At 34.2% G+C, this 13,459-nt stretch overlaps 1 protein-coding gene across 1 annotated transcript in view; it reads left to right on the top strand.

The window, feature by feature from the left end:
• MAL2 (mal, T cell differentiation protein 2) overlaps window positions 1-12,172 on the top strand; it is a 29,947-nt gene extending 17,775 nt beyond the window's left edge. Inside the window, exons 2-4 of the mRNA XM_044658271.1 lie at window positions 760-930; window positions 6,215-6,370; window positions 12,101-12,172. Of these exons, the coding sequence (XP_044514206.1) occupies window positions 760-930; window positions 6,215-6,370; window positions 12,101-12,172 (399 nt within the window). The remainder of the gene's footprint in view (window positions 1-759; window positions 931-6,214; window positions 6,371-12,100) is intronic.
• Window positions 12,173-13,459: the final 1,287 nt, after the last annotated feature.

A 13,459-nucleotide genomic window follows, 5' to 3' on the forward strand; every position in this document is an offset into this window, starting at 1 on the left:
TATTGACTATATAAACAGCATCTTGCCTCTCTCTCTCTCTCATTCATCCAAAAAAAAAACCACTTCATTAAACAAGTACTATGTGCAAGCCACTATACTCAGTACAGAAAAATAATTTGTATAAATCTTAATATGTAGTCCTTACTCCTTAAAGAGGATCTATCTAGCTAAGTTCTACTAAATAATTAAACAACAAGCTCTTGGAAAATTAATTGCATACTTTTAAGTTTAATTTGCATTACCAACATTTCCTCAATCTTTTCCTTATGTCTAGATTACCAACAAAACAATTGTAGCAGTTACCAATTTGTAAGGTAATACAGTTAGTGGAATAGTAGATAGAATATTGGCCCTGGAGTCAGGAAGTTTTTTAAATATGACTTCAGATACTAACTGGGTGACCATGGGCCAGATATTTGACTTTTTTTGCCTCAGTTTCCTCTACTGTAAAATTAGGATAATAATAGCATCTACTTCCCAGAGTTGTGTGAGGATAAAACAAGATAATATTTGTAAAATGCTCAGTATCGTTTGGCACATAGTCTTTTTATGAATGTTTAGTCCCTTTCTTCCAGTGACCCTCTCCCATTATATTATGATGAAACACATTGAAAATTAAACAGTTTGTTCTCAAGAGCCAACTGAAGTTGGCTCTAACACCCCTGGAAATATAAATGTGTGAAAGGGCACTTAACTACCAAAGGATTTGTGTTAGCAATACCTTTTGTCCTAAAAATATTTCCTTTTATTTCCTTGCAGCTATTTGGAGGTCTTGTCTGGATTTTGGTAGCATCTTCCAATGTACCTCTACCTCTGCTTCAAGGATGGGTGATGTTTGTATCAGTGACAGCTTTTTTCTTTTCCCTCCTCTTCCTGTGTGTGTTCCTTTCAGGCATGGTGAATAGAATTGATGCCAACTGGAACTTCTTGGTAAGAAAAAAAAAACATTTTAAAGTACATATAAAAATAATCTGAACAATTTAAGACTTGGAATTGTTGATAAGAATAAGAAAAGCATTTATATAAGTTTCGCAAAGTACTTTATATTTGATCTAGTAATGTCAAATCCAGAAGCAGCTAGGTCATGTAGTGGATAGAGTGCTGAGCCTGGATTTGGGAAGATTCATCTTCCTTAGTTCAAATCTAGTCTCAGACATTAACTAGTTTTAGGATCCTCCTATTTGCCTCAGTTTCCCCACCTGTAAAATGAGCTAGAGAAGGAAATGACAAACTACTTCAGTATCTTCTCCAAGAAAACCACAAATTAGATCACAGAGTCAGACATGACGGAAATGACTCAACAACAACAATAATGTCATATCTATGTCTTCTCATCTTAGATATTTTTAATAAGTGTCATGTCAATAGGTACTGACTCTCTCTGACATAGGTGTCTTAGTAGCTTCACAGATCCTACTGCATTTTGTATTCTAAGCAAAGCTGTAATTGTTCTTCCCCATAGTGTGTAAAATTACCTTTACTCCTGTTTTAATTTATTTTGGGCAGCAAATGATTCCAAAAATAGGCTATTGAATTCTTCCCTTTGATGAATCACAAAATTTCTTCCATTTTGCTTTTTCAATAAAATTTTTATCCATAATTATTTTAAGTGCTGAAATCTCTTTTGAAATTTTATATACTCAGTCCTGTGCATCATACTCAAATTTCTAGAAAAGAGCAGTGATAACTTTACAGTTATTTCCAAAAGTGATTAGCCCAGTTTTCATTTCTTTTGTGTGATAAAAAAGAATATAAAATGTTTTCTTTAAGATTTGTGTCCACCTTATAAAAAAATCATTTACCAAGAAACAAACTTCAGCAACTCAACCTAAGAAAACTTTTACCGCTAATGAAAATAATATATATACTTGACTTACTGTTTTATGTGTTACAGAGTATTTTCATTTCTATTATCTCAAATTAGTCCTCCTAATAGACCTTTAGGGTAGGTAGAAGAGCTATTATGCCCATTTTTCAGATGAGAAATCTGAGGCTCACTTTTATTACCCCAAATTACACATCTATTGTTATTTTTAGCTCCAAATTCTCTCCCTTCTTCTACCCCGCCCTACCCATTTAGTAGATAAGAAATATGATATCCATTAGATATATGAAGTCATGCAAAATTACACAACTGTTATATGATACTAAAACTGATGTTCATTCCTATATCTTATAATGCCTCAGAATTCCATTCTCAAACCACATTTACAATGGGAGAGACAAACTATACCCATAACCTATGAAAATCATGTGTAATTTATATTCAAAACATACCTAAAACTTATGCAAATTCAGCCTTGTGTGTTTTTTTCTACTTGTGATGGGTTTGATTCAGGAATAGAAACTAGACTTGGAGATATTAAAGGAAGAAACGATTTATTCTCCAATGTATGCAACACTTAACAAATAGGACTATAGTCTAGAATGTAATTTGTAGCTAAGCCCAAGTATAGAGGTCTTTTAAATTCAGTCTTGAGATTTAATGTAGTAAAACTCAGGAAAGGTGCCAATTAAAAATATAATATTTTCAATTCACAAGTTCTGTGGAGCAAGTAGATCTTTTTATGTTCTAATATTTTAATATATTGCAATCCTGAAATCTGTGCTCGTTGCTCAGACATCACCAATATTGGCATTGAACTTGTCTAGAAGAATGAGGCTCCTTTACAGTTTAATAATGAATGTTTAACTTAACTTTAGAGGAATATAACTTTTCTGCAGAATTCCTACTTGACTTAATACATAACTAGCTACTTTAGAGGTAATTGTTGAACTAAGGAATAAGCTAACATGAAGAAAGGAGTTGCCACTTGGAAATATTTTAATTGCTTGTGAAAACTGATATTATTATAATGCTTTAAGAAATAAAGTGCTTTCCTCACATTACAGTGAGGTATATAATGCATGGAAAACTTGCAGCTGAGGAAGCTGAAACCAAGAGTTTAAAACATGAGCAAGTAACCTCCCTGAGTCTGTTATAATTTTTATGAAATGAGATTGGATCATATCCATCATATACAAAGACTGTAAAGAATTTATAATAGGATATAGACAAGAGTCTTACATGAATTCATCAGTTACTAGTCAGGAACAATATCAAGTTCCAACTTTATCTTATGTTCTAGAGATACAAAGCCAAAAATGAAGTCTTCACTGCTTTCAAAGAGTTTATTTTTTGGGGGGGATACATGTATACACACGTATATATGTATGTGTATAAACATATACATATACAGTGTAACTATATCCAGAATAAATACAAAGTAATTGGGAAGAAAGAAAGGGTACATTGACTTGGGATAGCAAAAAATCAGTAAAAGCTTCAAGCTTTAAGTTGTGCCTGAGCTGCTTCTTGAGGAAATAAAGAATTCTTTACTGTAGAAGTAAAGAGGGAGTACATTTCCATTTTTGGAGGATGGCTAGTATAAAGGTACAAACATAGGAGATGGATAGCCAGTTTTCCTAGGCTTGAGAAGTTCATTTCACTCTCATTCTTTGACAAATCTGTAAAAATGTGTTTCTTTTTCATTCCTTTATCATCTATCATGTAAATTAGAAGGCCAGAAAAGTCAATGGGAAGCTAACCTATGTTATACAAAAAGAATAGTGTATGTTTTGTAGCAATGTTTGTCAAGAAGCAATCTGATTGAAAAGATTTTACCCTGAATTTGGAATCAAAAGGCCAAAGTTTGCATCCTGACTTTGCCACTTCTTACCCTAGGGGCAAGTCATTTATTATCTCATGAGTTTTAGTGTCCTCATCTGTAAAATGGGAATAATCACACTTGTATTCATCAACCCTAAGATTGATGTGTGGTCAGCAGCTTTTAAACTTTAAAGTAAATTATTAATCATTAGCACTTCCCACTAAATAAAGCTGAGCCTAAAACTAATTTAGTCTAATAAAGCATTGGGTAAAGAACCGGAAAATGTAAGTTCTAGTCACAATTCAAAAATATAACTTGTGTGATTTTAAACCAGGTCCTTCCCCTTCCTGGGCCCCAGTTTCCTCAATTCCAAAATAAGGGAATTAGACTGGGTGACCTCTTAAGATCCATTTCACCACAATAGTCTGTAATCTTATGACTTAATAGATACAGCACTGTTTTGTAATGCTTGGCATAAATACCACAAGTTGATCCCTGATTTTGAATCCTTGAGGAGTTTATTGAATGTCTGCCCCACTTAGAAGATTTTCCTTTCATTTACTTTGTGATTCTTAGCTCATTCAGAGTATCTTTGAAAATAGCCTCTGTTCAAATAGCCTGCTTTTTAATACTCATTAATGGATACCTTATACTATGTAGATTCCTATTGTTCAACAAGTTTCATAGAGCAGCTATGAGATGGTTATCACTTTTAATTACTGCATCCTGCATGTGGTAGGCAAAGGCCTCCTAAATTATTTTCTGCTGTGATGGCCCAGGGGGTGCCTAGAGCAAAGCTTCTTAAATCTGTGAATGTATGTGTAAAGGATCCCTTTGGCCTATCAACTCCTCAGAATAAGATTTCTTAAGTACATAAAGTAAAATATGAAGGTAACCAATTACATTGAAATAGAGATAATTTATTTTTAGTTCTTAAGCCTCACTTCAAGAATTCCTAGTCTAAAAGAGAGCAACCAGTATGCTAAAGGACCTTGAGTCCAAGCCCAATCTGTATTTGTTGAAGGAAGTAGAGGGGTTTTGCGTGGAGAAGAGAAGACTTAAAGGAAGTAATGCTGAAGGCAACTGTCTTCCAGTATTTTGAAGAGCAGTGCATAAGAAAGATTAGACTCTTCTATCACAGTTTCGCTAGGGGGCAAAACTGGTAGCAATGGACAGAAGTCAAAAAGCATGCAAAATTAGACTTGATATTAGTAAAAAACAAAACAAACAAACAAAAAACTTATGAATGGAGTTCTCCAAAAGTAGAAAATCTTACCCACACAAGGGGCATATTTTTTATTTCAGTTGAGGTCTTCAAACAGAGACTAAACTTATCAAGTATGCGACAGCAGAGCTTTAGTTGCGATATAGCTAGAACTAGACTTCTGAGTTCTCTGCCAACTCTGAAATTCTCTGATGCTCCAACATATTTGCCACATTTGAAAAAAATCCCTAAATTTTATTTTGTTTTATAATCTACTAAAGTACCCATTTTCAGAAACCTAAACACAGTGATTTAGTTTTCCTTTTTAATATGAACTTGAATTCACATTTCCATCCCCCCCTTTTTTTAAGATGCCTGGTAGATACCTTCAGTGATATTTTCTCCTACTAGTCATCTGAAAAATAGCATAATTAGACTTTTGAGAATTGAAAATAGAATGGTTATTGAATTGCAAGTCCCATAAAGATAGGAAGCAGAGCCTTTTAAATCATTTTATTTGTCCCAATACCTAGAAAAGTTCTTTTCACAGTCAGCAATTGAAATAAATTTTTTGGGGGGGTAAAGACTTGATATATTTAATACTTAAGGAACTGTGGTAAGGCAGCTAAGTGGCTCAGTGGATTGAGAGCCAAGCTTAGAGAAAGAAGGTTCTGGATTCAGATGTGGCCTCAGATGTTTCCTAACTGTGTGACCCTGGCAAGTCACTAAAGCTCCATTGCCTAGCCCTTACTGTTGTTCTGCTTTGGAATCAGTTGATTCCAAGATGGAAGGTAAGGGTTTAAAAATAATAATAATATAATAAAGAACTATCTTATCACAAGGGTGGAAAATGAATACTTCTTTGGGGTAGATTTTATATTACAATTGAGGGGTGGAGAATGATTTTGGTAAACATGATGTAGGTGTATGAGTGTATTTAAATCTAGTTAAAGAAAAAAATTTAAAATGGGAATAATTTCTAAGAAAAAGACTTGTAAAAAAAAGACTTATTTTAACCTCAAAGGGCAATAATAACCAAGTGGATTTAAATAAAGCATTTTATATATTATATTATGGCCAATTAAGTATGTTTGAAAGTCCTTCTAACATCTAGGGTAAAAATTGTTGCTTCAAAATAATACATTAGCTGATCTTACCTTAGGCAAACCTATACTCTGGGCAGTTTTTAGTTTGTTGTTAATAGACTTCTTCTTATGACCTTTCCACTTCTTATAAAAGAGAGGGGGATAATGTAAGGGAAAACCAAGAGAGACAACCACAAGTAATTGTCCTCATGCACATATATAGGAACTTATGTCTAATACAAACTTTTCAATTTCATCTTTATTCTTCCCTTTAGGATTTTGCTTATCATTTTGTTGTGTTCGTTTTTTACTTTGGAGCTTTTCTGTTGGAAGCAGCAGCTACATCCCTGCACAACTTACACTGCAATGTAACCATGAATGTACAGCCACTTTTGAATGACAACCAGTACAATGTAAATGTAGCTGCTACGGTAAGTGTCAATGACCCTTTCTGTTTCCTCTTTAATTATACCCCATCCCTGATGCTTGGGACTTTAATATTCCTCAGTCCCAGAAAGGGACATTTAAATGATGTGGAAGGAAAATTTGTTTTTATTTTTTGGTCATCTTCTCATGGGATTTGTGTCAGAATTTTAGCTCCCTTTCAACATGATATTAGGAATAGGGGAATGTTTGAGCCATATTTAATATTTAAGAAATTTGTTTATAAAACAAATTGACAAGGGGCATTTTAGAACTTTATTCATTTTCAGTAACACCTATTTTACATATATATAGTATAATGTGCCTGTCTGTCTCTTTCTTCTCTCCTCTCTCCCTGCCTCCCTAACTCCCTCAACATACACAAACATTACTTGGGCCCATGAAAATGCAATATTGACAAATAAAGAATATGGGGTTATTCTATAAGAAAAATATCATAAAAGAGATTCATTACTGGACAGCCAAAGCTGAGGATGTAAAAGCTTTAAAAGGAGAGCGTATTTTGGAAATGAGTTTTGCTTCCCAAGAGTAGACTAACATGTGTCTATAAAACATCAGTTTTCTAATTGACTAAACTCACTATTTTCTAAAACTTGGTTGGGAATGAGGAATAGGTCAAGGAGAAAAAGCATTTTCCCCAAGTAGAAAAGGAAGATGAAAGAATCATTAGGATCGATGTTAAATAATGATTTGATCATTGTGTACCAGCAATTGTGTACAAAAAAATTATGGGCAATATTTTCTGTGGAATATGCCAAAATTTGCATGCTTTTGCAAGTCTTGTTTTTGTTCTAACCAGTTTTTACAAATGGAGGAAACATTATTTTTCTCTAAAAATGAAATAAGAAAATGTTCAGTCATTCACAAAATGCCATGATTAAACATGATAATACATCACAGTGACTCTAAATTTTAATAGTCTTCATTTCAGAAAAAAATTTACATGGAACTTGTTATATGCAAAGCATGTTATTTATTTCTTTTTAAACCCTTACCTTCTGTCTTGGAGTCAATACTCCAAGGCAGAAGAGTGGTAAGGGTAGGCATTGGGGGTCAAGTGACTTGCCCAAGGTCACACAGCTAGGAAGTGTCTGAGGCCAGATTTGAACCTAGGACCTCTCATCTCTAGGCCTGGCTCTCAATGCACTGAGCCACCCAGCTGCCCCCATATGCAAGGCATTTTAAAATGGCATTTTTATTCTCCAACAATTTATGATTTAGTACAGTGGTTCCCAAACTTTTTTGACCTACTGCCTCCTTTCCAGAAAAAAATATTATTTAGTGCCCCTTGTCACATACTATCACTGCCCCCTTACAGTTATTCACTGCCCCCAAATGCACTTGTGGCAATCACCGTACCCCATGGATCGCTGCAACACCCACCAGGGGACGGGGGCGCCAACTTTGGGAATCACTGGTTTAGTAGAAGAATGGGGCAGATATAAAGTGAATGTTAATATGACTTAAAAACAATGGACATTTATCAAGAAACCTACCTACTATGTGTAGTGTGATACATATAGAGGAGAATAAACAGAAACATGAAAGATATAAGGAGAATAGTCACTCCTAGTGCAAGGAAATCAAAGAATGTTTCCTGGAAAAAGTAATATCTGAGTTGGACTTAGAAGGAAGAGAAAATTTTCAATAAAGTTAGAGATAGATAACAATTTTAGACATAGAGGATGGATGAGCTACATGAATGTTCCCAAGGAAGAAAAGGGTAGAAGGAAATTGGAGAATGGCTAATGGTAGGCCAATTTTTCTAGAATGTGGAGAGTGGTTTGATTACAAAGGTTAGAAAGAAATGTTATGGACAAATTGCACTGGTAAAAGACTTAAAAGAGGGAGTCCAGTTTGAAACTATTAATATAATCTATGTGAAGAGTTAATAAAGGCCTTTAAACTGGGTTTGCAGGATATAAAATAAACCCACAAAAATCATCAGCATTTGTCTATACTACCAATAAAACCCAATATACAATATAAAATACCTGAGAATCTACCTGCCAAAGCAAATTCAGGAAGTAAGTATTCACAACTATAAAACTCTTTTCAAACAAATAAAGTCATATCTAAACAATTGGAAAAACAGGAATTGCTCATGGGTAGGCTCAGCCAAAATAATAAAATTGACAATTCTTTCTAAATTTGTTTATTCACTGCCATATCATCAAACTATCTAAAAATATCTCAGAACTAGAACAAAATAATAACAAAATTCATCTGGAAGAATAAAGTATCTAGACTATCAAGAGAATTAATGAAAGGAATATAAAGGAAAGTGGCCTAGTTTTACTGGATCTCAAACCTATATTATAAAGCAGGAAACATCAAAACAGTCTGGTGCTAGATATAAAATAGAGTGGAAGGACAATGGGATAAATTAGGCATTCAACCTGCAATAGCCATAGTGACCTAATGTTTGACAAACTCAAAGACCCAAGTTTTTGGAAAAAGAACTCACTTTGACAAAAATTGAAAAAAAGTATTAATTGAAAGAAAATTCAGGAATCAGTCCCACCTTCAACACTTTACAAATAGACCCAGCCAAGTGTGAAGCTCCAGTGTTGTCATATTGGAATGTCTATATAAATTGTACATTCAATGGTTAAATCTTTAATAAAGTTTCATTGAAAAACTATGACAGAAATTAGTTATAGACAAGCAGCTCTCTCCATATACCAAAGTACAATCAACATGGATACATGATTTAGAAATAAAAGGTAATACTATAAAAAAATTAGTGGAGCAGAAAATAGTTTACCTTTTAGACCTATGGATAAGAGAAAGAATTTCAGTCAAAACAAGAGCTAGAGAAAATTATGAGATGTAAAATACGTAGCTGACCACATTAAATTGGAAGGTTTCTGCACAAATGAAAGCAATGCAACCTAGATGAAAAGACAAATAACAAACTGAGAAAAAAAAATTTTATAGCAAATCTCTCTGACAAAGCCTTCATTTCTCAAATATATAACCAAGTCAAATTTATAGGAAAACAAAGCATTTCTCATTTGACAAATGGTTAAAGGATATGAATGTTCATAGGCAATTCTCAAATGAAATTAAAACTATTTTTAGTCACATAAAATGATTCAAATCACTATTGATTAAAAAAATTCAAATTGAAACAACTCTGAGCTACTACCTCATACTTTTCAGACTGGCTAAAATGATGTAAAAGGAAAAAAAATAAATGTTGGAGGAGATGTAAAAAACTGAACACTAATATACTGTTGGTGGAGCTGGGAACTGATACAACCATTCTAGAGAGCAATCTGGAACCATGTCCAGAGGACCATAAAACTGTGCCTGGTTTTTGACCCAGCAATTCCACTTTTAGGTCTATATCCCAAAGAGATTAGATGGTAGAAAAGAAGATGGAAGTTAGAAATTGCATGATTAGATGTGGATAGCAAGAAAGAGGAATAAACTAATGATTACTAAAGTTTTAAGCCCAAGTTACTGGGAAGATGACAGAATCAATGAACAGAAAATGAAACTAGGAAGGTGACTAGTTATTGTAGGGAAACTAATGAATGCAGTTTTAAAGTTGTGTTTCAGGAGACAAGCCTCCAGGTAGAGATATCCAGGAACTGATTGGAAATACTGGTCTATAGCCTCAGGGCTAAGATTGGGGCCAGACATATAAATTTGGGAGTTATTTGTAGAATGATAACAATTAGAGCTATGAGAGTATATGAGATCACAAGTTATAAAAGGAAAGAAAAATGATAAAAGCTGAAGAATATGGGAAGGAACCAATCAGAAAAATGAGAAACGGTGAAGAATATGGGAAGGAACAATCAGAAAGACATTAAAAATATTAATGTCATGAAAGCCAAGAAAGGAGAGGGGAGGTCATAGTATCAAATGATAAAGATAGGTCCAGAAAGATGAAAACAGATGAAAATATTCATGGATTTGTCAAGTAGATGTCAATTAACTAAATTAAACAATATGGAAAGCACTTTGAAAATACTAAGCCATGACATAAATGCTAACAATTATTAGTATCGTTATTATGACTTTGGAGAGAATAACTTCAATAGTAGTAGGGACAGAAGCTAGATCAGTGATGGCAAACCTTTTAGACACTGTGTGCCATGCTCCACCCCTCCCTTACCCCACACAGGAGATGGAGAAAGCGCTCCCATTGGGCTGCTGAGTAGAGGGGTGTGTGAAGTGAGGAATGTCCTCAGCAAGTGAAGAGAGGGGAAAGGGAGGGGCCCAAGGGCTCTGTTCCCCCCAGTTCTGCTTCCTGTGAGCCACCCACCTTACCCACTGTGTGCTCCCAATGTGCTGCTGGGCAGAGGGACCAGGTGATGTGAAAATATTTTGTCAGACATGGTGGAGAAGGGGAAGGGAGCACCTTCACCCAAGTCCCTCTGCCTTTCTAGTAATGAATTCTGGGGGTAAAGGGGGTGGGCAGTGCACATGCCCACAGAGAGTGCTCTGCATGCCATCCTTGCCACATGTACCATAAGTTTGCTATCACTGAGCTAGATTGTAGGATATTAGAGACTAAGTGTTAAGGAAGTCAAGACAAGTACTGAATGTTCCTTTTCTAAGTGTCTAGAAGGGAAGAAGTTGGTAAACTGAAGAGGTGGAAAAGTTGAGGGAAGGTTTCCAAGAACAGGATTGACCTGAACATATTAAGTACTAGACAGAGGGTAAGAAGCCGGGATGATTCATTAATATGGATTGCTTTTGTTCAGTTCTGGAGCAGTATATTCCTTTTTAAGAGAAATAATTTGATATGTGCCATTTTGACAGCTGCAATCTACCTTAGCCATGCACACATACATCAAAAGTCATCTCATAGTGAATCTTCCAAAACATTGGCTGCGTGTTTATTTGTTTGTTTGTTTGTTTACAAGGGAGGAATGACATTTGGATTCTTGAATGTCCTTTACAAGGGAGGAATGTCTTCCTCCCTTGTAAAGGACATTCAAGAATCCAAAGGATAAGCAAATGTTGATCACTTGACCATTCACAAATGTGAAAATTATTTACAAAGAGAATTTTAAAGGATTAGCAGAGTAGTACTTCTAAAAGTCAAAACTGTAATAAAATTGGACTCAGAGTCAAATTTATTGTAAAATGCCTTTGGAAAGCATTTCCAAGTGGTCTGTTCAAGTAAGTCAGTTAACTCAGCACAAATTTTAAAACTTCTAAGATAATTCATGATGAAGAATGTTACCTAATTCCTGACTGAAATATTTTTCGATGTAGATAGTAAGGAATTTTTTTCCTTGACTGCATATTTGTTACAAGGCTTAAGGACTTTATTCCCAATCAGGGAAGGAGGGAGAAAGGAGAAAAATAAACACTTGATCATTGAAAAAGAAGAAAAATTAATTTAAAATTTTTAAAAGAGCATCGCAAGCAAGAAAATTCTGGTAAAATTGCCTCTATTTATGTAATATTTATATATGCAGAAGCATGCATGATCTTAGTCCTCAAAGAACTTTACATTAGGTGAGAAAAACAAAACAAAAATCAACATAAAAATATTTGAACAAAGTTTATTGGTAGCGACCAATTTAGGGTAATGCTATTAGTTTTGCAGAATGCTAATAATCTTATGCTGAAAATCTGAACCTTTCAGTTAGTGGGGAGGAACCTCAGAGTGTTTACTATCTGATGAAGTTGTTTCTGTGCTTTGTAAGTCACAATACCAGTTCTAATGTGTTAATTTTCCTTTTTCTTAGATTTTTGCCTTTGTGACAACAGCTTGTTACGGTTGCAGTCTGGCACTGGCTTTACGAAGATGGCGACCATAACACTCCAGATCAATTAGCTCTTCATGTTCTAATTTAGTTTGTGTATTTGTATGTGAGATCAATTTTGGTACCATGTTTAGCTGTGATACATTCCAAAGTCTTTTTGTATATAGAAACACTCTATGAAATAGCTTTTCATCTACATCCTAGACTGAATTTATTTTAAAAACTATTTTTAACCGATGAAGCTCCTCTCATCTCAGTTCAGTTGGCATCTTACTCTTAGACACCCACACTTTAAATTTGATAATAGATCAAGACAGATTGAAGAGTCTTGGGTTCAGAATCCCCCCTTCAATACTTTCAAGAATGCAACTGGGGGAAAATCTTGGAACTGATTGGAGCCTCAGTTGCCTCTTCTCTAAAATGGAGATAATATTTGTAGTTCCTATCTCACAGGGTTGTTGTGAAGATCAAATGAGATCTTATATTTGAAGTGCTTTGTAAGACTTAAACCATTGTATAAATGCTAGCTATTATTATGAGTATCATTAGCTATTAAGTGGTATCTCTTAAATACATAGTCACTGACTCTCCTTGGACCTTATTTCTTTTGTATGCTACATTTTAAACTAAATGGATATAGAATATTGGCCTCGATTTTGATAGATAAAATTCAATGTATGTGAAATTTTATGAAACCTGAACAAAGGAGGTGTGGCTCAAGAAGCCTGTTTCCCAAGCCATATATGTAGAACTCAATCTCATTACTTTATCTTCATAATTCCTGGATATAAGGCAATCAATGGTTTTCCTTTTGGAAACACAATGAATCTTCTTAGCCACTTCAGACACTATTTTGGTTACTTGAAAAGCTCATGAATGAAAAGAACCACAATTATCTGATGCAATCCAAGGAATTTCCTTTCTTCTTGACCCTAATTGAAGCTCTCACATCTACTGATGAACACTGGAACTAATATCTGGCTCCTTTAGTATTTTTTTTCTTTTACATTTATTTATGTCACAAGATATATTTCAGTGTATTGTGTAAATGTGTACATGAATGTGGTATTCTTCAAAATTGTTTACTTTTATTCCTGATAGTTTTTTTTAATTTTTCTGAAGCTGAATTTGAATGGATTTTTAAAGAAACTGTCTATAAATCTTAATGCTTTTATATGGCCCTAGAAATGATAACATGTGCAAAAGCTAGTTTTTTAAAATGTGTATATGTGTTTATATGTATATGTACATATATACTCACATATACCCTAGTGTTCATGCATATATAAATATATAGACATGCATATGTGTATATGTGTGTGTTATTACATGCATGGATTA

Source organism: Gracilinanus agilis, chromosome 1, assembly GCF_016433145.1.
Source record: "Gracilinanus agilis isolate LMUSP501 chromosome 1, AgileGrace, whole genome shotgun sequence".
In the NCBI taxonomy this organism is placed as follows: domain Eukaryota; kingdom Metazoa; phylum Chordata; class Mammalia; order Didelphimorphia; family Didelphidae; genus Gracilinanus; species Gracilinanus agilis.